A 23,768-nucleotide genomic window follows, 5' to 3' on the forward strand; every position below is an offset into this window, starting at 1 on the left:
TTTTCCTACAAATTCCCTGCTACAGCTTCTTCACCGGCTCTCCATAATAGGTAGCAGGTAGATGGTCCTAACGGATGTAGTTTATAGGCCGGCAAACTAAAAGCCGCCGGTCTATAACACGAGAGCAGAAGCCCAATAAGGGACTTAAGATAGGAGTCAAAGTACCTATCTTAATCCCGCAGCCGGAATGCCAAAGGACGTCGGTCAAGGCAAGTCCGGCCGTCCTTAGCACTTAGCCGTGGGGAGGGGGGGGTTAGGTATAGGCAACCCCGGGAAGGGTTAGGGTAAGAGGGGGGGGGTTGTTAGGGTTAGGCACCCCCTGGGAGTGTTAGGTTGTTGGGGGGTTGGGTTTAGGCACCCCCAGGGGAGACTTAGGGTTAGGTACCACTAAGGGAGGGTTAGGGTTAGGGGGGGGAGGAAGGGTAGGGTTAGGGTAATTGCATGCTCTGTCGGGCTTCGGGCGTCAGCATTTCATCCAGACAGCTATTGAGCCGCTGGGATTTCATACACAACCCAGTCCTAGCACCTGCTGCATCTGAGCAAATAAATTCATAACACTGAGCTTTGTCAAAATGTTTTTGTGCATAGATTCACTATCCAGTATCATTGCCTTCTAGATACAGCCCCACTGCTCACTCATATAGCCATCCACTGCCGGGTGACTAGAGAAGAAAGGGAATATTAATGCAAACAAAAAAAAAAAACACACGAAGAGAGAAATTCAATTAAATGCAATGGTGTTTAGTGCAGGGAATGAGTTCCTGGTGATATTAAATTGGCTCCACCACAACTTGTACTTAAGTCGGGAAATGCAGGTTACGGCGCCTAATGTTTAGTCAGTGCGGTAACTTGCATCCTCAGTCTTTAGTGCTGGACGCGATGCTGTTAGCGCAAGCACTAAGGCCCTGATTCAGAGCCGGACGCTCTGAATCAGGGCCGATCTCTGAATCCTGGCCGCTCGCATAGCTGTTGGTGACCACCCACAGCTATAGCGAGCGGCCAGAAAGATGGTCGCGATGGTCAAGACCATCGCGACCTTCGGGCTTGCGACGAGACCCTTGTGGTAGGGTCTTGTGGCCGCAAGCCCCAGAGAGCTTTCGGCTTTAACAGAGCCGAAATCTCTCCCATTGACATCACTCGTGATGTCAGTGGGGCCGCCCCCACATGGGAACGCCTCCGTTTGGGCAGCCACTTCCCCGGCCCGCCCACCAAAGGGGGCGAGCTGTCACTCAACATCGACAGCTTGTCCCCTTTGTTGCGAGACCCGGAGCGACAGAGTGCCAGTCGCTATCCAGGTCTCGCGTATGTGCATGACGGAGCCGGCTCCGTCGTGGGCATGCGAACTGGCCCACCATCGATAAGGTTGCGAGCGCACAGCGCTTGCGACCGGGTCTGAATCAGGCCCTAAGCCAGCATTACTGCACTAATTTAGTGTTTAGTTGTATTTCTGCTCGTACATCGGGTGCCTACTGAAATCCTCTAGTTGCATCAGGAATGATGCTATTCAACATTGCAGTGGATTGAATTAACCCCAAAGATTCATAAATCTGACTAGCTTGCACTTCTCTCCATAAAAGGTACTGTGGCAGTATCACCAGAGATGGCACTGGTGAGCAGCAGATTCTGTGTGGGGCAGGAGAGATCTGCCCACACAGAGAAGAAAAGGATTCTGGGCAGATGTATAAGTGCTGCCTTGTGGAGAGAGCTCTGATGTGGGCTGATGAGGAGGCAGACCAGTCAGGCTGCTGCTGGAGACAGTCTATGGGGGACTGTGGCAGCCAGAGAACCCAGTGAAGCTGAGCAAGCCATTGGGAGGCCAGGACGCCTGGGTCTGTACCTGCAGGAGGGACCACAAAACTCTCAGACTGTGTGACAATAAAGCAGTGAAGCTCCAGGGCCTATATCTGTAGGATAAAGGGCAGGCCACCAAGACTGACTATTTGTGTAGCTATGGCAGCCAAGCCAAGCCAGGCTGGAGCTGGCGACAGACCTGCAGAGAAGCAGGCAGAGACTGTGTTGGCAAACTAGCTGCACCACGATAGAGAGGGTTCAAGAAATAAGTTAGACACCCTAAATAGGGGCTAAGTTGTTTATTATTTTCTATTTCTGTTCCCTGATTTGCATGCTGGAAGTAAAAGCACCATTTTAATTTATTTTACTGAAATGCCATGTGTGGACTCTAATTCTGCACCTAATCACTGCACCACTGACACCAACCTACGGAGCTAATTACCCCCAAGATATCACAGTACTATACAAATTAATGGATTCATATAGGAACTTGCCCACAAATAAAAGTAAGTAACATCCAAGTACCTAGGTTATGGATTATGCTTTGCTATTCTTGATTTAGTGCAGGGCTCGACAAATCCCGGGGGCCAGGTAGCCATGGCTACCAGATTTTGCAGCGAGGCAAGGAAGCAGATCCTCATCAGCTCTAGTGGAGATTAGTGCCTATAATATTGCCGTGTTCATATCATGCACAGGAGTTCATTTGCTGAGTGTTGCCTGCGGTGACTGCTGTGCCTGTGTCCTTCCCGGCCTTCGCCGACGACTCCTCCTCCATCCTGGCCTGCTCTGATCCCTGCTGTCTGTCCCAGTCTACGCTGATCCTCCTGTAAGCGTCCCGGCTGTCTACTGTCTCCTATCTCCGGCTGCATAGAGCTCTCCGGTAGTAAGGTCTAAGCGTGGCCAGGGATTGCGGAGTGGCTTCAGAGGGATAGTGGTGGGACCACGAGGGGAGGGGGTTTTGCTGTACTTTCTAGCACCATTGTTTTATTTGAAATGTGGTTTGTTATTACTGGAGGGTGGAGCAGGGAAGCTGTGCAGAGCAGTGAGGGGGTCTCCATCTTACTGTATCCACTCAACTGTGACCATTTTGTGGACTAGTATAGTGTGTATAACAGTTGCATAACACACAGAGCTGTGCTCATTACTCACTCCTGTAATTTTTTTGGGGGGCGGTGGTCTGGCTCCTACAATTTCATCCTGGCCCCTAGATTTTAGAAAAATTTATCAAGCCCTGATTTAGTGCACAAGTAATACTCCAATTTTTACTTTTAAAAGAGAGCCGCAGGTCAAAGGAGGCTAGGGTTAAACATATATAACTCACTGCTTTATACATCACTTTCTGAGTTTAGCTGGCAGCAAGTGTCATTTTTAGAAAGTTAGGCTGGGTACACATCAGAACGACGTACAAAAGATGCAATGGCCATTACAATTTCCCTTCATCGCAAAACAAACGATACAGAGCCTACACAATCTTCCAAACGACGCCACAATATATCGTGTCGTTGGATAGCATATGGTTAATTGTTGCTCCAGTAAACACTATACATCAATTTTTTAGATCACTGGCACATTTAAATAATGGCCTGTACTGAGGGAACATGTAGAAGTAGTGAAAACACCATTTGCTTTCTTTGCAGTACTGCTTGCTTTATGTCTGCTGACAAATATGGAAGATGTTCTGCCAGAATCATTGTGCACATGTGCCCAAAACTCAAACTCCTGCCAAAACTGCTCTGCCCACAACTGTGTTTACAAGTGCCCAAGCTACAACGTGGAGGAAAGAAGCCGAGGACTGTGAGAGGAAATGGGAGTGGCAATGAGGTGACGTCTTCAGAGGAAAGAATGGACCAATATATCGCGTTGTCTTCCGGTTGAGCATACACAGCACGATGTGCACCACATCATTCATGACATCCGATTTGCAGCACATCATATGTGAAGGAGGCGCTGAACGACGCACATGAACAGGCAACTGAGCGTACACACTATGCAATATGAAAGATAGGATGTTCCGATTTGCCTCAAAAGGACATATCGTCCAATATAACGCCCCACCTAAGCTTATACTATCAAGCTAAAAGTTTATCTTGCTTGGATATAACGTACGACTGGAAAACGAGCTAGCTATTATCTGACACTCAATTGTATGGAATAAAAAAACAAACAAAAAAAATAACACGTCGTAAACCACCTCAATATTCATTTACTACTATTCATATTGGACTTGAAGTTCTCTTCATGATGTAAGAGAATGGACCAGTACACACTATAAAACATGTTTTCATTATGGTGCTGTGTGCCGTGCACAGAAGCGTTCAAGGTAGATAAAAATACAATTTAGTTGCATGGGAATGCTAATGAAGCACACAGAAATGTGACACGTTTATGAACATGCCTCAGATGTAGAAAGCAGAAATTAGAAAAATTTGACCACAATTTAACTAACATTGCTTCTCAACACCCATATGTAATGCTGGCCATACACCTGCACGCCCAGCATACAATACGATTCACCTCACGATTCCCCGAAGCTCCCTGCGGTACGATTTGGCGTTTTTCTTTATACACGATCTGTCCTGCGATCGATCGTGTGCCTCACGCACTCATCTGGAAAACGCCATTGAAATGACATGAATGGACGCACGATGCATCGCATTCACTAAATTTAAGGTACAATCTGCACACGATACGATGGACAATATGGGCTGCACATCTGATCATACGATCCGATTTAGGAGCTGCAGGAGCGCACATCGGATCATATCCTACTAAAAAAAGCACGATTTTCACAAGATCCATCCTACGACTCGTCGAAAATCGTCCTATCGGCACAAAATCGTACTGGTGTATGGCCAGCATAAGAGCCTTTGGCAGAGCTACACAATGTACAATCTCATAACTGCCCTGTGAAGCAGGAAGAGTCCATATACAGACTATCAGTACTAACACACAATCTCTTGCAAATACAATGCGAATTGTGATTATAGGGCCTGATTCAGCAAGGATCGCTATTCTAGCGTTCCCGCTAGGCTGTTTTGGCGGGGCGCGGCGCCCTGCCCTCCTTCTGGAGGGCAAAAAGCACCCTGCCCTCCAGGAGGAGGGCAAAAAGCGCCCTGCCCTCACAGCCTGCGGGAGCCGTTCTCACCCGCGGGACGCAGTGTCCCGCGGGTGGAGAAACATGCGGTGACCCTGTCACCGCCGGAGAATAGACGCCGGGCGCATGCGCCCGGCATCTAGTCTCCCTGTCTGCAGGGCTTGGGGGCTGCCCGGCGTGTCCGTAAGTGCCGGGCACGCCCCCAAGAGTGACGAAAAGGGGACGCGTCTTATAGACACGCCCCCTTTTCTGATGACCACGCCCCCTTCTCGGTCGCGCGCGCGCACGGGCATGCCCTCTCTAGCTCCGGCGCCCTGCCTCCCGTCGGAGCTAGAGGGAACACTACTATTCTGCTTATATGCATGCAATGCAGTTGCTAATATCAGCGGGGAAATGTTTGCATTCGCAATGCGATCGCAGCCTAACATAAAGACGCCCGCTTCCGCTTACAGCCAAACACTTGGGCAACATAGCAAAACAATCGGTAACATCGGACCCACACGCACAATTAAGGCTGGTCCGACCTCACTCAGGAACTGCTAACTTCAGTGTACGCTATGAGGCCTCAGGCTGCGTAAGGTAATGCAGTAACTAATTTATGCACGCCCCTGCATAGCTGTCCCAATGCACTGGCACGCCTGCGTTCGCCCGACCACCCCCCGGTCAATCACTCTGCAATGGGTCTGCGTACACACTGCACTCTCATTCCCGATCGCAGTGGCTAGATTGCGCACTGCGATGCATACACAGATCGCGAAAATCAACCGACTACGTGTGACTTAGCACTTGCGATCCTTGCTGAATAAGGCCCATAGTTTTGTGATTTGCATAACCAATGAGATTAATAGTTCTATTGTGAAACCATGATAATGAACTTGAAATTAGTTTGAATATACTTGTGCGTGGTAATGAGATCAGTCCTCGTGTGATTCTTTTACAGAATGGATGTTTGTAATAAATTACTCTGCTGCCATTTCTACTGGAATTGTGGTTCATATACTAAATAGATCTTTTTTTTTTTAAACAGTTTCCACCATTAAAAGGTGATTCTTCCTGCTGAATGACTGAGAAAACTTACTATATATAATACATTTGAATGTTTTACATAATAACCTGTAACAATCCACCCATTGTATCTGTCTGATGGAAATATTAAGGGGTATATATCAGGGCTCGACAAATCCCGGTCGTCATGGCGACTAAGATTTTAGTCCTGGCGACCGGGTTTTCCAAGGGTCCCCCCCTCGCCGCAGAGAGGCTCCATTTGCCGGGCACCCGCGGGTGCTCGACTCCCCGCAGTGGCAGCCAGAGCTCACGCCTGCGCTCCTGCTCCCCCCCACGGGCACTATGGGAGAGACGTCATGAAGTCTCTCCCATAGTTCCGAGGAGCGGCGGACGCAGGATCGGGGCTTAGGTAAGTATTCTGTTTTTTGGGTTTTTTTGTGTGTTCGTGCGGCACTATCACAGGGGGCTTACTACTGGGGGCACTGTCACTGGGGGCTTACTTCTGGGGGCACTGTCACTGGGGGCTTACTACTGTTGGGCACTATTACAAGGGGCTTATTGCTGGGGGCACTATTACAAGGGGCTTACTACTGGGGGCACTATTACAGAGGCTGGTATGGGCATGTTGCAGAATCTGATGACCATTAAAGAGGCTAGTGTGGTGATTTGATTGTATGTGGGGAGGTTTAGGGGCACTGAAAGGGCATGTGTGGTGGTCTATACAAGCTTTCATATATTTTGGTAATGGATGATGGTCTGGCTCCTAAACTTTTAAGATGGCTGCTAGATAATACAAAAATTTGTCAAGACCTAGTATATATAATAGGGTGCAATTTCCGTGGATTGTCGTGATTTTGAGGTTTATTCTCATAGATTTTGGTCTTGCCTTTTAAATTATTGCCACATTAACCACTTGGCTGCCAATTTGTTTTTCCAAAGACCACTCAGAAATTGTCAGGTTTTTTTATGATTGGATTGGGTCAAGAACATCTATTTCAAAATAAATTCATCCAACTTTATAAAATGTATCCAATTTTATAAAAAAAAAAAGGTTTAAAAAATTATATATATTTTTTGAATACATAAAATTAACATTGATTCTATAAATATTGGTTATCGATATATCAAACCATCAATGTTCATACCATCACGACCAAAGTAACTACGATTTCCCCAGCCACCAGGTATACACTGGGGGAGGGGGGGGGGGGGGGGGGGGAAGGGGTCATTTACATTTCTCCGGCAGCTGCTCCTCTCTGGGTGGGGAGTCCTGCCATGCTGACCGATCAGCTGATCGGCAGCATGGCTGACACTGGGGGAGAGTGCAGGGATGTAGAGGGGCACTGCCTGGTGTGGTCACAAACAATACGACCACGCCAGGCAAGTTTCGTCCATACACAGGCTCTCCCCGACCTTGCAGAGCTTCAAACGTGCACTGAAAACCCACCTGTTCATCAAAGCATACCCTTCCACCACATAACCATGTTACCAGGTCTCTGTCCCTCCCGCCTCAGCCATCTCTACCTTACTTACTTCCTGCACTCAGGTCCCCCTCTACACTCATGCCATCTGTCTGTCTCCCCTCTCCCCTAGATTGTAAGCTCCTAGGAGCAGGGTCCTCCTCCCCACTGTCTTCTTCTCTAGCACTTCTATGACAGCCTTCACCTTCAGAGCTGTACTATGTATGGAGAATTGTGTTGCTAATTGTTACTTGTGTTCTGTTTATATTTTGGTTACTGTATTGTAATGTAATGTTCTGTGTACCCTTTACTGTATGTACGGCGCTGCGGACCACTTGTGGCGCCCTATAAATAAAATGTAATAATAATAATAATACACAGATCCGTTTGAATGAAAATCAGCCCCTGTAAAAATAAAAAATTATATTAATGAAAACACTTGTGATGTTATAAATTAAATGTACAACCAACAACTGGAAAATATCAACGTGTGCATATTTCAATTTAATGTAGCATTTGAGGTATATGGTCAATTCACACAAAGGGCGCAAATCAATTGTTTTGCCAGCATCTTTTTCCCAACCCCTCCCCCTCATGCCCAATATTAAATTGTTGCTCATGTTGGGCCAGGGGGTGGTGAGCCTAGAAGGGCTGTTTAACGTACAAGGAAGTAAGATGTATGTGCACACATCTGTATTTTAGTACTACAAAGTCTGGAACCACAGATTAAGTGGGGTCAATCAGAATGCTCCGGAGGTTAACCCACTGAGCCTCTGCCTGAGTGCGCTGGGCTAAGGCCGGGCTGCGGGTGCTCCATACGATCCTCCTCTCTGCACTGGGGTACTGGGAGCCAGCTATCCCGGTCCTCCAGCATTCGGTAACTCAATGCCCTGCAGCCAAGGACAATGGTCCCGGCTGTAGCGACTGTGCGCACACTCCATCAGTGCAGTGCACCAGGGGTTCACTGTATTGCTGCAGCTGGTGGGAATAAAAATCTGGTAATTTATGGGAGCAAATGACAATCAGACATTTTTCTTCCAAATTCAGGGAAAATGGCCAAAAACGGTCATTGGGTAAATCTGTTTGATTTAAACAACTTGTCTCAATTACAGTTTTTGTCCTTTTCTGAGAGCAAATGGCCGATTGTCAATTGCTCCCATACATTACCAGATTTTCATTCCGAGTCAGCTAGTTGGAGAAATGTTGGTCTGGTGTATGGCTACCTTAACTCTGGGGGCGCACATTTATGAAACAAAATTATATTAGGATGGCACCTAGCTCCAAAAGTTCATTTAAAAATGGTGCCACATCACGAGGGTTAACACCTTCAGGGCCACAGCCTCCATCTTGGCCATGTGGGGGAGCCAGCTTCAGGACAGGGATCCAGCCACACTGATCCAAAGGCTAAGGTATCTAAACCACAATATGAACATGTCAGCAATGCTCTTAACCACATTCAGGTCAACAGTGAAGAGTTTTGACTTCACAGTGCAGCAGTCAGCCATACTGGTTGAAAAGTTACCACACAAGCCAACCAAATGCAGATATCTGTAACTAGCTTACTAAATCACATATAAAACTTTTTCCCATACATGAACTTGAAACAATGCAATGTTCTCCAGACATCCCTAATTAAAATGATTACAATAACCAAAAAAGTTTAAAGGTGCGTATCCACTTGTCGACTGAGGAACATTTCGTAATCGTTCAGTCGTTCCTCATCCTGTAGGTGCCCACACTGAACATGCCCAATCTGTCGTTATCGGCAGATTCACCGCAATGTTCGGGCGATGATTGATGTTGGAAACGACCAGCAGGAGAGCACATCGCTGGTCGTTTGACATTTTCTTCCCCGATTCATGCACAATTTAATGAGCGAACGATAACGATGTCGTTATCGTTCAATCACTCATTTTAATCGGCAAGTGGATACGCAGCTTAATAATGTATATAGCCACTTGACAATTTTTGATTATTTGATTCATGATCAGCACCATAAAACATGTACTAATAAAAGAATTGAATCAAAACGAAATAGGTTTATCCCAACAGGTTTCGTTGTCAGTGATTACGTTGATCAGCATGAGATTTATTTGCAACACACTTTGCTTATCTCCAGACAGCAAGCACACTGCAGGTTATAGAGATAAGTGGACTTCAAATCATTTAAATCAATGAGGTTACAATACATCCCCATGGTGGCAACATGCTGTGAATAATGCTTTCTGAAATACTAGTGCCGCCAATTACATTGATCACCATGTGATCACTGCACAGCAAATGAGATCGGCACAGGTACCAAACATTGCCCTATACAAAAAGGTTAAATGTTTATGTGGGGACATTGCTATATAAACTAAAAATATGGAAAAAATGTACATCTAGACCAGAGGTTCCCAAACTTAGGGGGTCATTCAGACCCGTTCGCGAGCAAAGGACGCTCGCAAACGGGTCGATGTTGCCCCACTGCGCATGCGCAAGACCCGGATAGCGACCGGCTCTCTGTCGCTCTGGGTCTCGCACCAAAGGGGGCGTGCTTTCTATGTTGATTGACGTCGGTTGCGTGACGTCTCAAGCTGGCACCACTGATATCACTAGTGATGTCAGTGGGAGTGATTTTGGCTCTGATAGAGCCAAAATCACTCCAGGGCTTGCGGCAGCGAGACCCTACCACAGCTTATGCGAGCGTCCATGAGGACGCTCCTAAAACAGGTAGGAGGGCCCTGATTCAGAGCGAGCGCTCTGGTCAGAGCGTTCAGCTCTGAATCAGGCCCATGGTCCTCAAGGCACTCTAACACTACAGTATTTAAGGATATCCCCAGGCAACAGGTGATATAACACTGAAGAAATCGAATGCCTCCTTATATAATCGAACACCATCAACATACCACTCACCACAACACATGCAAAGTAGTTACAGATGAGGTACAGAAACCAAATGTAATCATTACGCAAATTAAGAAAAATCAAATAATTTGCAATCTTCCAAATTCAATTATGAATTCTGACGAAAATAATATCACTGTTTAAATGCTTAAATGTTTACAATAGTAGGCTATATAGAATTTCAAGACACCTCAAAATAAGGTTATGCTGTCAAAAGTGGGTTAGGTCGGTAGTTCTGTAGAGTCCAAGTAGGGATGACCATTGATGGTTAACAACCAATGGTTGATGGTGCTGTTATGGGGGGGGGGGGTTTACAGGCTACAACCCACCTGTTCAATTAGCTTCAATTATATAAAAACTGGTAGAAGCATATTGTAAACCCTCTTCCCTTTGTCCCAGTATTAGCATGTACATACACAAAAAGTACCAAGAAACTGCCACTCAATTAATCCTATGGGAATAGTTTTTTCAATAGGATTCATTTTATTTCAGAACAATCAAAGTGAATATTCTCTCAGAAGTTCAGGCACACACACTCAGGTCAGGCAGTGCTGGACTTGAGCAGGCATGGCCACTCAGGTCAGGTAGTGCTTGGTGAGAGCAGGCACAAACACTGAGGCCAGCAACACCGTGCTGGAGCAGACACGCGGGCCAGCAACACCGTGCGGGAGCAGACACGCAGGCCAGCAACACCGTGTGGGAGCAGACACGCGGGCCAGCAACACCGTGTGGGAGCAGACACGCGGGCCAGCAACACCGTGTGGGAGCAGACACCCAGGACAAGAAATGCTGGGTATGAGTAGACTTTCAGGCCAGGCAACACATGATTGAGAGCAGACACTTGGGCCAGGCATCACTGGGTGAAAGCAGACACAGACACCCAGGACAGGCAGACACTCATAGAAAGCAGTGCTGTGCGAGAACAGACACTAAAAGCAAACAGGGATGGATGGGAGCAGACAGAGGCACTGTGCAAGCAGCATTTGGTGGGAGCAGACATCAAAAAATCAGAGCAAGCAGTACTGGGAGCAAACACAGACAGCATTGGGTGGGAGCAGACAGACATTAACAGAAGCAGGCCTGAAACCAAAGTTTGCTGGCTGGAAGCAGGCAATTCAGGCAGCACTTGGATGGAGCAGGAAGACAATGAGAGCAGGCAGTAATGGCTAAGTGCAGACACACTATGAGCAGGCACAACTGGGAGGGTGCAGACACTCAGATCAGGCAGTTATGGGTGGGAAAAGACACTCTTTGATCAGACAGTGCTGAGAGGATGAAGGACAGACAGAGCAGACAGTAATGGATTGGAGCAGAGACACTAAAAGCGGGAAGCGCTGGGAGGTTGCAAACACTCACAGCAGGCAGCCCTGGATGCCCACAGCCCAGGCAGCGCTGTACAGAAACAAATACTTGGCGAGGGCAGCACTAGATTAGAGCAGACACTCCAGGCAGGCAGTGCGTGATGACTGCAGAATGAGTCAAGACACAGGCACTCAAATTAAGGTGGGTGGGAGCAGACACTTAGATCAGGCAGGCATCTCCAGGTGGGAGCAGATAGACACCCAGACTAGACGGAGATGGAAGCAAGCAGGCAGACATTTAGACCAATCATAGCTGGCTAGAAAAAGGCAGGTCAGGTAGCACTTGGAGGGGCAGGCAGTAATGGATCTAAAGCAGAGACATTAACAGCAGCTAGCTGTGGGTGGGAAAGACAGACCCTCAGATCACACAGCGCTGGGGAAGTGCAGGTACAGGCAGCACAGAATGAGAGCAGACAAACTCAGTGCTAAGTGGGAGGAGATGGAGGCAGCATGCAGGACTGGCAGAGCAAACATACTCAGTGCAGGCAGTTCTAAATGGGATGGAAGCAGGCACAGGCAGCACTGAGTGAGGGGGGCAGGCAACACTGGGTGAGAGCAGACACTGGGAGTAGGCACAGGCAACACTGAGGGAGGGGAGTGGAGCAGACACTGGGAGTAGGCACAGGCAGTACTGAGGGGGGAGTAGACACAGGCAGCACTGAGTGAGGGGGGGGGAGCAGACACAGGCAGCACTGAGTGAGGGGGGGGGAGCAGACACAGGCAGCACTGAGTGAGGGAGAAGGTACAGGCAGCACTGAGTGAGGGAGAAGGTACAGGCAGCACTGAGTGAGGGGGGAGTAGACACTGGGAGCAGACACAGACAGCACTGAGTGAGGGGGGTGAAGGAGAAGACACAGGCAGCACTGAGTGAGGGGGGTGAAGGAGAAGACACAGGCAGCACTGAGTGAGGGGGGGGGCAGACACAGGCAGCACTGAGTGAGGGGGGGAGCAGACACAGGCAGCACTGAGTGAGGGGGGGGGGGGCAGACACAGGCAGCACTGAGTGAGGGGGGGGGAGCAGACACAGGCAGCACTGAGTGAGGAGGGGGGAGCAGACACAGGCAGCACTGAGTGAGGGGGGGGGAGCAGACACAGGCAGCACTGAGTGAGGGGGGGGGAGCAGACACAGGCAGCACTGAGTGAGGGGGGGGGGAGCAGACACAGGCAGCACTGAGTGAGGGGGGGGAGCAGACACAGGCAGCACTGAGTGAGGGGGGGGGAGCAGACACAGGCAGCACTGAGTGAGGGGGGGGGAGCAGACACAGGCAGCACTGAGTGAGGGGGGGGGAGCAGACACAGGCAGCACTGAGTGAGGGGGGGGGAGCAGACACAGGCAGCACTGAGTGAGGGGGGAGTAGACACTGAGAGCAGACACAGGCAGCACTGAGTGAGGGAGGAGTAGACACAGAGCAGACACAGGCAGCACTGAGTGAGGGGGGGAGCAGACACAGACAGCACTGAGTGAGGGAGAAAGTACAGGCAGCACTGAGTGAGGGGGGAGTAGACACTGGGAGCAGACAGACAGCACTGAGTGAGGGGGGAGCAGACAAACACAGCACTGAGTGAGGGGGGGAGCAGACACAGGCAGCACTGAGTGAGGGGGAGGAGCAGACAGGCAGCACTGAGTGAAGGGGGGAGCAGACACTGGGAGCAGACACAAGCAGCACTGAGTGAGGGGGGGAGCAGACACAGACAGAACTGAGTGAGGGAGAAGGTACAGGCAGCACTGAGTGAGGGGGGAGTAGACACTGGGAGCAGACACAGACAGCACTGAGTGAGGGGGGGAGCAGACACAGACAGCACTGAGTGAGGGAGAAAGTACAGGCAGCACTGAGTGAGGGGGGAGTAGACACTGGGAGCAGACAGACAGCACTGAGTGAGGGGGGAGCAGACAAACACAGCACTGAGTGAGGGGGGGGAGAAGACACAGACAGCACTGAGTGAGGGGGGGGAGAAGACACAGGCAGCACTGAGTGAGGGGGGGGGGAGAAGACACAGGCAGCACTGAGTGAGGGGGGGGGGGGAGAAGACACAGGCAGCACTGAGTGAGGGGGGGGAGAAGACACAGGCAGCACTGAGTGAGGGGGGGGAGAAGACACAGGCAGCACTGAGTGAGGGGGGGAGCAGACACAGGCAGCACTGAGTGAGGGGGGGGAGCAGACACAGGCAGCACTGAGTGAGGGGGGGAGCAGACACAGGCAGCACTGAGTGAGTGAAGGATAAGATACAGGCAGCACTGAGTGAAGGAGAAGGTACAGGCAGCACTGAGTGAGGGGGGAGTAGACACTGGGAGCAGACACAGGCAGCACTGAGTGAGGGGGGGAGCAGACACAGACAGAACTGAGTGAGGGAGAAGGTACAGGCAGCACTGAGTGAGGGGGGAGTAGACACTGGGAGCAGACACAGACAGCACTGAGTGAGGGGGAGGAGCAGACACAGGCAGCACTGGGTGAGGGGGAGGAGCAGACAGGCAGCACTGAGTGAAGGGGGGAGCAGACACAGGCAACCCTGGTTGAGGGGGGGGGGAGCAGACACAGGCAAACACTGAGTGAGGGAGAAGGCACAGGCAGCACTGAGTGAGGGGGGAGCAGACACTGGGAGTCGGCACAGGCAATACTGAGTGAGGGGGGGCAGATACTGGGTATTGGCACAGGCAATACTGAGTGAGGGGGGGCAGATACTGGGTATTGGCACAGGCAATACTGAGTGAGGGGGAGTAGACCCTGGGAGTCGGCACAGGCAGCACTGAATGAGGGAGGGAGTAGACACTGGGAGTCGGCACAGGCAGCACTGAGTGAGGGGAGAGCAGGCAGATTTGTCTGAGAGCAGAGACACAAGTCTGAAAAAAATAGTACACTCTGTCCCAGGCCTTTTCCTAATCCCACCTCCTTGCAATTCCCCATTGGTTGAATTTCCTGTCATTTTATCACGTATCGCTTCCTATTGGCTCTCCGCCTCGTTTCTGTGGAAGGGGGCGGCTCCCAGTTTGGGCCCTCTGTGACTCTCTTGGGTATTTGGGGCGGCATGTCGCTAAGGCAATTAGTGACAGACAGTGTGTTTGCTATTGGAGGGTGAACTCCCAGTCCCCGCGTCTCTCACCGCTTCGTGCCTCCACTTTTCCCGAGTCCCGGAGCCTCTCCTCCGCCAGCAACCGACAGCAGCGCGAGGGCGCCCCGATCCCCAGCTCTCGCGAGAACACCATGGGCGGGGCACACGCTTGCCTCGTGACGTACGGAGCTGCCAGCTGACTGTCAGCGGAATTGGGCGGGGCCATGCGGTGACAACTCAATAGGTGGAGTTATGACAGGCCATAACAGTGTGACGGGGCGGGGCTAATAGACGTGATTGTCAGATGAGGGCGTGGCTTGTGATGACCAGCCCTTTGCAGGGAGCTTAAGCGTGAATGGGCGCAGAGTGGACCCTGCTGTTCATTACACGTTACTGCACAGAGGTGTATTCTAAATACAGTCAGTTATATTTTGCAATGTCAGCTGTTGCTAGTAAATCCACATGTCAAATAAAAAAAAATTTCACATGCTTTCCGCAAACTGAAAATGAACAAAATTTAGTAAATATAAAAGTACTCAGACCACTTCTGTCAGCAGCTGTAGTATCCAGCAATGATCCAGCAACTGCCGCTGCCTTTTCTCCCCTGCTCCCTGATGAGTAGGGATGCATATCCGGTACCATCCGTTTAGAACTAATTAATTATGATTGAAATGCCTTTTTAATGAAATGCTAGGCAGGAGCATATATCAGTGATAGCTCCTGTGTTAAGATACTTCATGAATTCTAAAATAACGGTATTTAAGGAAAATGTCCTTAAAAACTTTATTTTAGTGTTGACGAATAGGCCCCTAAAGCAATAATGAATGTGGGAGATAATGAGTGAATTCATTATAATTTTTGCAGTGTCTTGTATTAGATATGGTTGTATTCTGGATATGCTTTTTAGATGTATGTAACATGATTTGGAAACAGATTGAATGTGGGGAACAAAGGACAGTTCAGAGTCGAGGATGACATCTAGGCAGCCAGTTTGAGAGTTCATGGTTAATTGTCGCGTTATCAACAGTGATTGAGATATCAGGTTGATAACTTCTATTGGCCGGTTGAAATATTATTAATTCTGTTTTGGAAAGATCGCTCTGAATCAGGGCCGGGCTATTTTTTTTTTTTTAGAACGGCCTCCTGACCGCTCGCATAGCTGTGGGTGACCACCCACAGCTATAGCGAGCGGCCAGGAGAATGGTCGCGATGGTCAAGACCATCGGGCTTGCGACGAGACCCTTGTGGTAGGGTCTCGTTGCCGCAAGCCCCAGAGAGATTTCGGCTCTAGCAGAGCCGAAATCTCTCCCACTGACATCACGAGTCACATGGGAACACCTCCGTCTGGGCAGCCACCCCCCCCCGGCCCGCCCTCCAAGGGGGCGTGCTGTCACTCAACATCGACAGCACACCACCTTTGGTACGAGACCCGGAGCGACGGATTGCCCGTCGCAATCCGGGTCTCGCGCATGCGCACAACGGAGCCTGCTCCGTCGCGCGCATGCGCTCTGGGCCACCATCGACCCAGTTGCGAGCGCTCAGCGCTTGCGACCGGGTCTGAATCAGGCCCTAAGTTCGAGGTGGAGAAATTGCATCCAGGCTGAAATGGCAGAAAGGCACTCAGTAATGCAGACCAACACAAATGGTGACACATCTGGAGAGGATAGGTAGATGTGAGTATCATCCACATACAGATTATACTGAAATCCCAAAAAAATGATTTGTTTGCCTAGAGTAGTGGTATAGATTGAGAAGAGGACCTAGGACTTAACCTTGTGGAACAACAATATCAAATGCAGCAGAGAGATCCAGAAGGATAAGACGTGACTAATGGCCTTTAGATTAAGCAGTGATCAAGTCATTCACTACCAAAAAGGTGCGTACACACTTGCCGATATTTTGGACAACTGAACGATAACAATATCGTTCAGTCATTCACTATATCAGCCAGTTTGTACGCAAAAAATGACGAACGATAATGACCAATGATGCGCGCTCTCGCAGTTCGGTAGTCTTTGTCATTCATCGTCCGAACATGCAGGCCAACCTGACGATATTGTCAGGTTGTTGCATGCTCAGGGATGAGGGAGGGTGCCCGGCGCTGAACGTTATCGTGAATGATATTGTTCAGTGTGTGCTCAAATGTCATTAACGACGTTGAGCACACCCCTGCCGGGGACACACTAAACGATGTCACTCATGGAGCGGATCTATTAAATCGCCAAGATTTCATACCCAACCCGGTCCAAACGCATGTATGCTGCATCCATACTTTACATCTATTCTTTAGAATAATCTACAAATTCTCATTAGAGATCAATATTTCTTTGGTTCTTAATCTAATACTTATACTATAATATTATTAATGTTATGGCAATTTGTAAAACTGTACATTTAGGACCTGTAGAGTTAAGTACAGAAGGTCCAGTTTAGCACATCATCAAAACCATGTTCAACTGCAGGCAGGAGACAGAAAATTTAAATGTGTTGTAGATTTAAAATTGGGAGGTGTCATATGCCAAGTCATCTCTAATTTCCATTATCAAAACATACTTGCTGACAGACATTGTATGCTTAGAGTTTTGGAGAGGATATCCAAGTGGAAAGTTCAGAGGATGTGCAAATAATGGCATCACGCAATGTGATAATGTCAATTAATTACGTGATTCACTACGAACCTCGTTCTCAAGGCCTCGACCTGGAAACTGGTCTGCTCTGCCTGCACTTGACAAAATTTGGGACATTCTGGGTGAGTAGGCAAGTATGTGTTAAAATAAAGCTGCCTACTATTTGTGGGCTACATGCAACAGCAGACCGTATTTTCTCTGTATGCAAAGGTCAAAAAATAAAATTGCATTTGCACCACTTGCATGGTTACATAGGTTGTGCAAATGTCCACCCTTTAGCTGTATTTTCTCCAAACTCTAAGAGGCCCTGTGTGTTAATGTTATGCCGCATATCCACTAGGCTATAAAATTGACGATTTGATAGTTATCGTTCATCGTCCACAATATATTCAAGTGGGTATGCAGTCAACGACCAGCGATGCGTGCTCGCTTAGTTAGTTGACTACATCTTTCAGTGCCCGTACTTGCAGGGCAACCAGACGATATCATCAGGTCCTGCAAGTATGGTGATGAGGGAGGGTGACGTCACTGAACAATATCGTTTAGTGTGGGAGCTCAATGTCGTTAACGACAATGAGCTCGGCCCTGCAGGGCAAACACTAGACAATATCGCTCATGGAGCATATCGTCTAGTAGATAACCGCCTTAAATGTGCCCTTTTTGCCTTCAATAGATGGCAGCCATTTTGTGGGCTGTACCAATTGATAGTCTCCATATTTTGGTTCAGTCCAGAAAATGGCTGCTCCCACATGTAGGAGATAGGGTTAGCACAATGATTTTTTTTACCTGGAAGTTCAGAGAAGACTTCATGGGTTACAACACACATCTTCAGTCGCACACTGCATGCCCTTATTTCAACCATTGTGACGACCAGTCTGCTTAGAGCTCCTATTGCTGTTATGATATTTGAAAAGGGATAGTGCCTAAAAATATCCCTCATGCACCGAACTGATTTCCCACGCGTCTGCTTTGCCTCGTAGAAAATGCAGTGTTACCAACACACAGAAACAACTGTAACAAACAGTGAAGCGGACAATATCATGGCAACAACACAGAAGGCTTGGCAGAGAGAGCAAGCAGCTGTTCAAGAGCTTCTACCAGCCTCCTCAAACACTGTTTCTATGTTTACCATTGCTATTTAAATGTAGAATATTCTGTGCTGGAACATTGCTGCACGTCTATTCCTATCGGAACCAATGATGCCTGGTGCTCCATGTTTTGGTGCAAATTTGTGAGACGCCTTTCCTGCCCCCAGAGGGTGGGTGTGTGTTTAACTCCTACATTTATTTTTGTTTCCATTTAAATTCCAATTAAGATAAAAAAAAAAATAAACTCCATAATGCACCCACATAACTTTCCCAATCTCCAATCTGAGCCAGATTTGCTCCAGCTCTCTTCCAGGTTTAATGTAAAGATTCACGAACAGGAATCTTTCAACCGTTTTCAGGTTTGCATTTATTTTTTTGTACCTTGTATTATTTATTACCAGTTATTTATATAGCGCACACGTATTCCGCAGCGACTTACAGTCCCTGCCCCAGTCTAGCTTACAATCTTTTTATGTTGTGGTTTCCTGTCAGTGTTGCAGAGTAATACTTAACCTTACAAATTAGCAATAATATAAATATTGGATCTGACCCCAGGCCAGAAATGAATCAACCTGAGGACATCTGATTAAAGACAAAACGTGTAGGGTTCCGGAATGGATGTGGAACTACTAAGTTGGTAAGTTTCCCTTTCTTATACAAAAAGGGATGGGGAAATGGGAGGTAGGACCCTGCACAGGAAAAAATAGGATAAATGGATATGTATTAATCAAGAACCAACTGTAACATGTTATTGTTCTTGGTACTGAACCATATGAATAACAGTGTGTTGGTGGTGCTCCCAGGAATTATGGTATAAGTATCTATAAATATATGTTGCAAGGGCAAAAAGAGAAAATTCCTTTTTTGGGGCACTCTTATGTGGTAATGTAATGATAGATTTAATTTAAAACTTAACTTTTATTACCTACTTATTACAATATAAAACATTCTGGTGAATAAATAGTGGCGAAAAAATATTATTAATAGTCCTGAATAATACAGTAATCTATATATTCAAGAATCAATCTTCAAACATGAATGTTCAATGAATATACTATACCATTACCAATTGATAAGTTCTATTAGTAAATGTATACGTCCTGTGCTGTCACAATTGAGATCATAAACCAGTTTACACAATTCCCTATTTAGGCATACAGATCATGTAGTTTATATTAAAGCACAATTCCCTAAGGGTTGCCGTGATGTCATCACCGTGACCATATAGAATATGGTCTATAGTAAATGACAGTACTACACAAGTTATAGATATTGCAATATGCCCTAAATAATACACTAGTTTCACAAAAAATTAAAATACTTAATACAGTTGGTTTATTATCATAACACTATTGCACATGATCCATAGGCTGACAGCAAAAAAATGCCCTAAATATTGTTAAATGTACCAATAGATGTCAGGTATCATCATATAATCTAATTTAAAATACAATCCCCAAAGGGTTACTGTGATGTTGTCACCTTAAATGTGCTAAACAAGATCTATATGAAAAAATAACAATAATAGCACATATTATGGGTGTTGCAATAAATGCCCTAAAAATGAAAGCTGCTTCCAAAAGGTATCACAATTCCTTGTACAGTAGGTTATAGAGGCATTTTAAACATATCTCTATTGCACATGATCCATAGATAAATAGCTAAAAAGTTATTGCACATGCCCTGAATGTTGCCATATATCCCAAATGATATCAATTGCTGAGTATACTGTCCTTATGGTGTCAAACACAGCATACTACCATATAGATTACCAAAAGGATAGTAATAATAGAACACCTCTACAGTTATGCACTTAATCCGTCAAGAGGTAACATCAACTTGCACAATGCCCCAAAAGGAAGCAGTCATCCATTATACCATAATAATTTACGGATTATAAGATGTTATAGTCGTTGTACCTTTAAACAGATATAATGAGTGGTTAATATGAAATCAATAAATTGCACATGCCCTATAAATTAGAAAATTGTCATGATCGGCAACAGTAAACATCTGTCAATCAATATAGTGACATCAATCTAAGTTAATACAACATGATCTAATAGTTACATTTAGAACACATCAATTGAAATATATAGCCCAACAATTATTGGTAGCAACATCTAATGATCACTTATAATTAGAGGGGATTAGGATAAATGTAGAAAAGACAGTCCGCACAGACTAATCTATCCTAGTAAAGTTAATATATGGTATTAACATTCCGTTATCCCCATTGAAGTAAGGATTAGTTTGAACACAAGTCACATCATACAAAAAAATAAAGTAAAAGATAATAGTAAGACACTTTAAGTGTTCCTTACTTCTGCTTTTACCGGTTATTCGATTCCTACGTATTGAACCGGTAATGAGAGAGTAAGGAATCTAGTGTCTATAGAAAGTATAGTACAGTGGTATTTGTTAAGGGTCTTTTAGTGGGAGTTAGATAGTCCCTGGTGCCAATCTGGTATTGCAGGGGTTAAATTCACCCAGACCAGTCAATATTACCACCAGAAAATGACAGAGTAGTCGTTCATGTGACCTGTGAATAGTATAATTAAAGTGAAAGATATTAAAATCTCATATTAGCTGCTAATATTGAAACATTCATGTCCCCTTAATGCAAAATAAAACAAATTAGGTTGGAGCACTGCTCCTGTTTACCACGACTGTATGGGATTAAGTGGCCACATATATCTGATCACCAGCAGTGGAATGGGAGTCAGCCTGCACTGGGGATCCGTCAATTCGTCAGCTGATCAGCCCGTCTGCATAGGGCTAGAGTTGCGCGTGTAGCTGAGCATCAGCGCGGGGACATAAATCAGCCTGCTGGAATGAGTTAGTCAGCGTGTTTGCTCGATTAGCTAGTTCATCAGCTGATCTGCCCGTCTGTGTAGGGCTAGAGTTGCCGCGTGTAGCTGAGCATCAGCACGGGGGGTTTAATATAAAGACTCACGCACAGGAATCCTTCAACCATTTTCAGGTTTGCATTTATTTTTTTCTACCTTGTATTATTTATTACCAGTTATTTATATAGCGCACACAGCGACTTACAGTCCCTGCCCCAGTCTAGCTTACAATCTTTTTATGTTGTGGTTTCCTGTCAGTGCTGCAGAGTAATACTTAACCTTACAAATTAGCAATAATATAAATATTGGATCTGACCCCAGGCCAGAAATGAATCAACCTGAGGACATCTGATTAAAGACAAAACGTGTAGGGTTCTGGAATGGATGTGGAACTAAGTCGTCAAGTTTCCCTTTCACCTGCTTCCATCTACTAGGGAGAGGGACTGGGAGCAGCCCAACCGTTCAGAAAGCAGTGGGCTTGTCCTCAGCGTGACCAAAAAAGCAAACAAAACAAGTGCATTATAGCCAATCCCCATTTTCTTGCACCTGCACAATCTCTCTCTCCGCCTCCGGGCTAATGTTGGTAGGTAGGTATATATGTTTTAATCTTGCATTTTCATTACATTTGTTGTTCTACAAATAATACACCATGATGCCACCTTTTCTGATAAAGGACACAGAGTTATCAGATTACCTGCTAAGCCTCATGTGAATTTATGTCTGTCACGCAACTTAACATTTCAGATATATATTTTTTAAATACATATACTACACTAGATTATACTTTTCAATCTCTATATATCCATCTTGGAGGATGAACCAACAAGACTTCAGAAACAGCTCAAACAGCTAAGCTTTCTGAATTCTGCACTTCGATACACACATTGTCATTTTATAGAACATCGAGAGTGAACTCTAGCTACTACACTATTAAGCACTGTTCTTTTTCACTTTTTCTTTTAAGAATATTAAATATGCATGTTCATTTGTGAAGTACCAGTTCTTTAAAGGGGATGCAGTTAGAATACAGACACACAGGAAGCCGTCTGATGGAATCCCAGCGTCGAAATCCCGACTTAGTACTAAAGATAGGTGTCTAAATAACGACGACTATCTTTAGTCTGACGACGGAATCCCGACAGTCAGCTTTACGAATGTAGGTAAGCGGGGAGGGTTTGCAGTTAGCCGCAGGGGTGAGGGTTAGGCATCCCCTGGGGAGGGTTAGGATTAGGATAGGGGAAGGGGGGGTTAGGGACCATCCCCCCAGGAGTATTAGGTTTAGGCACCCCCAGGGAGTTAAGACACCACCAAGGGATGGTTATGGTTAGAAGGGGGGGGGGGGGGGGAGAGAAGGGTAGGGTTAGTATACTTACCAGTCTCTTCTGCATTCTGGTATTTTGGGCTTCCGGTGTCGGCATTTCACCCAGTGGCTAGACAGGATTTCATACCCAGCCCCTTGAAAGTATATAGAGGTATATTGACCACTTAACTGGCATGGTCGCATGTGATGCAACCGGAGCAAAAAATGCTTCAGCTGGCAAGGTCGCATCACATGCGAACACATGGAGAGTTTAGCCCCCTAAGCTTGGGCAGAATAGATCTCCCCCGAATACCCCTGCAGTGAAGTGGTGGTCTGTGACCATCGTCATCACAGCCAGAATCACGCTTCAGAATACTGTGTGATTGGCACTCTATGCGCCTAAAGTGAAAACATAGGGCCTGATTCAGACCCACTCGCGAGCGGCTGTCCGCTCGCAAGTGGGTCGATGTTATGGACTGAGCATGCGCACGACGGAGGGAGCTCCGTCGTGCGCATGCGCCAGACGCTACGAGCGAAGGAAAGTCCTTCGCTCGTTGTGTCCGATCAAAGGGGGCGTGCTGTCAATGTTGATTGACAGCACACCCCCTTTGGTGGGCGTGCCTCCCTGACGGGGGCGTTCCCACGGGAACGCCTCCCGTCAGAAGCCGGCCCACTGACATCACTAGTGATGTCAGTGGGAGTGATTTTGGCTCTGATAGAGCCAAAATCACTCCGGAGCTTGCGGTTGAAAACCTCAACCGCAGGCTCCGGCTCGCAAATTCGATGGTCGCGATGGTCTTGACCATCGCGACCATCACAATGCACGCTCGTATAGCCTGTGGGTGGTGACCCACAGCTATACGAGCGTCCAGGAGGACGCTCCATGAAAATGGAGCCCGGCCCTCATTCAGAGCGTGCGCTCTGCTCAGAGCGTACGGCTCTAAATGAGGGCCATAGTTCCCCTCCAAACACAAATATGCTGATCTCTACGTGTCCATACCTAGTGACATCATGGGGGGGGGGGGGGGGAGCACTAAGCTGGGAGACCATAAACACAGGGGTTTTGGCAAAAAAAAAATTCCAGTTAAGTGGTTATCAAAACACCCCATTTGTTAAAAAAAAAAAAAAAAGCTAGGAAGAGATAAAGTACTGACCAGTCAGCTCCTAACTGACACTTTTTTTCAAACACAGCTTGTAAAATTGAAACTTTGATAAATCTTTTTTTTTTTTTTTTTCAAATGGGGTGTTTTGTTAACCAC

General features: G+C 47.0%; 1 protein-coding gene across 3 annotated transcripts in view; it reads right to left on the bottom strand.

The window, feature by feature from the left end:
• Positions 1–14,809, bottom strand: part of LOC148527370 (cyclic AMP-dependent transcription factor ATF-7-like) — a 123,770-nt gene extending 108,961 nt beyond the window's left edge. For all 3 annotated transcript variants that reach the window (XM_088469184.1, XM_088469183.1, XM_088469182.1), the window contains exon 1: positions 14,697–14,809. In XM_088469184.1, coding sequence (XP_088325310.1) covers positions 14,697–14,799 — 103 coding nt within the window. In that variant the 5' untranslated portion in view covers positions 14,800–14,809. The remainder of the gene's footprint in view (positions 1–14,696) is intronic.
• Between the last annotated feature and the right edge of the window lie 8,959 nt (positions 14,810–23,768).

Source organism: Taudactylus pleione, unplaced genomic scaffold, assembly GCF_031769625.1.
Source record: "Taudactylus pleione unplaced genomic scaffold, aTauple2 ptg000089l, whole genome shotgun sequence".
In the NCBI taxonomy this organism is placed as follows: Eukaryota; Metazoa; Chordata; class Amphibia; order Anura; family Myobatrachidae; genus Taudactylus; species Taudactylus pleione.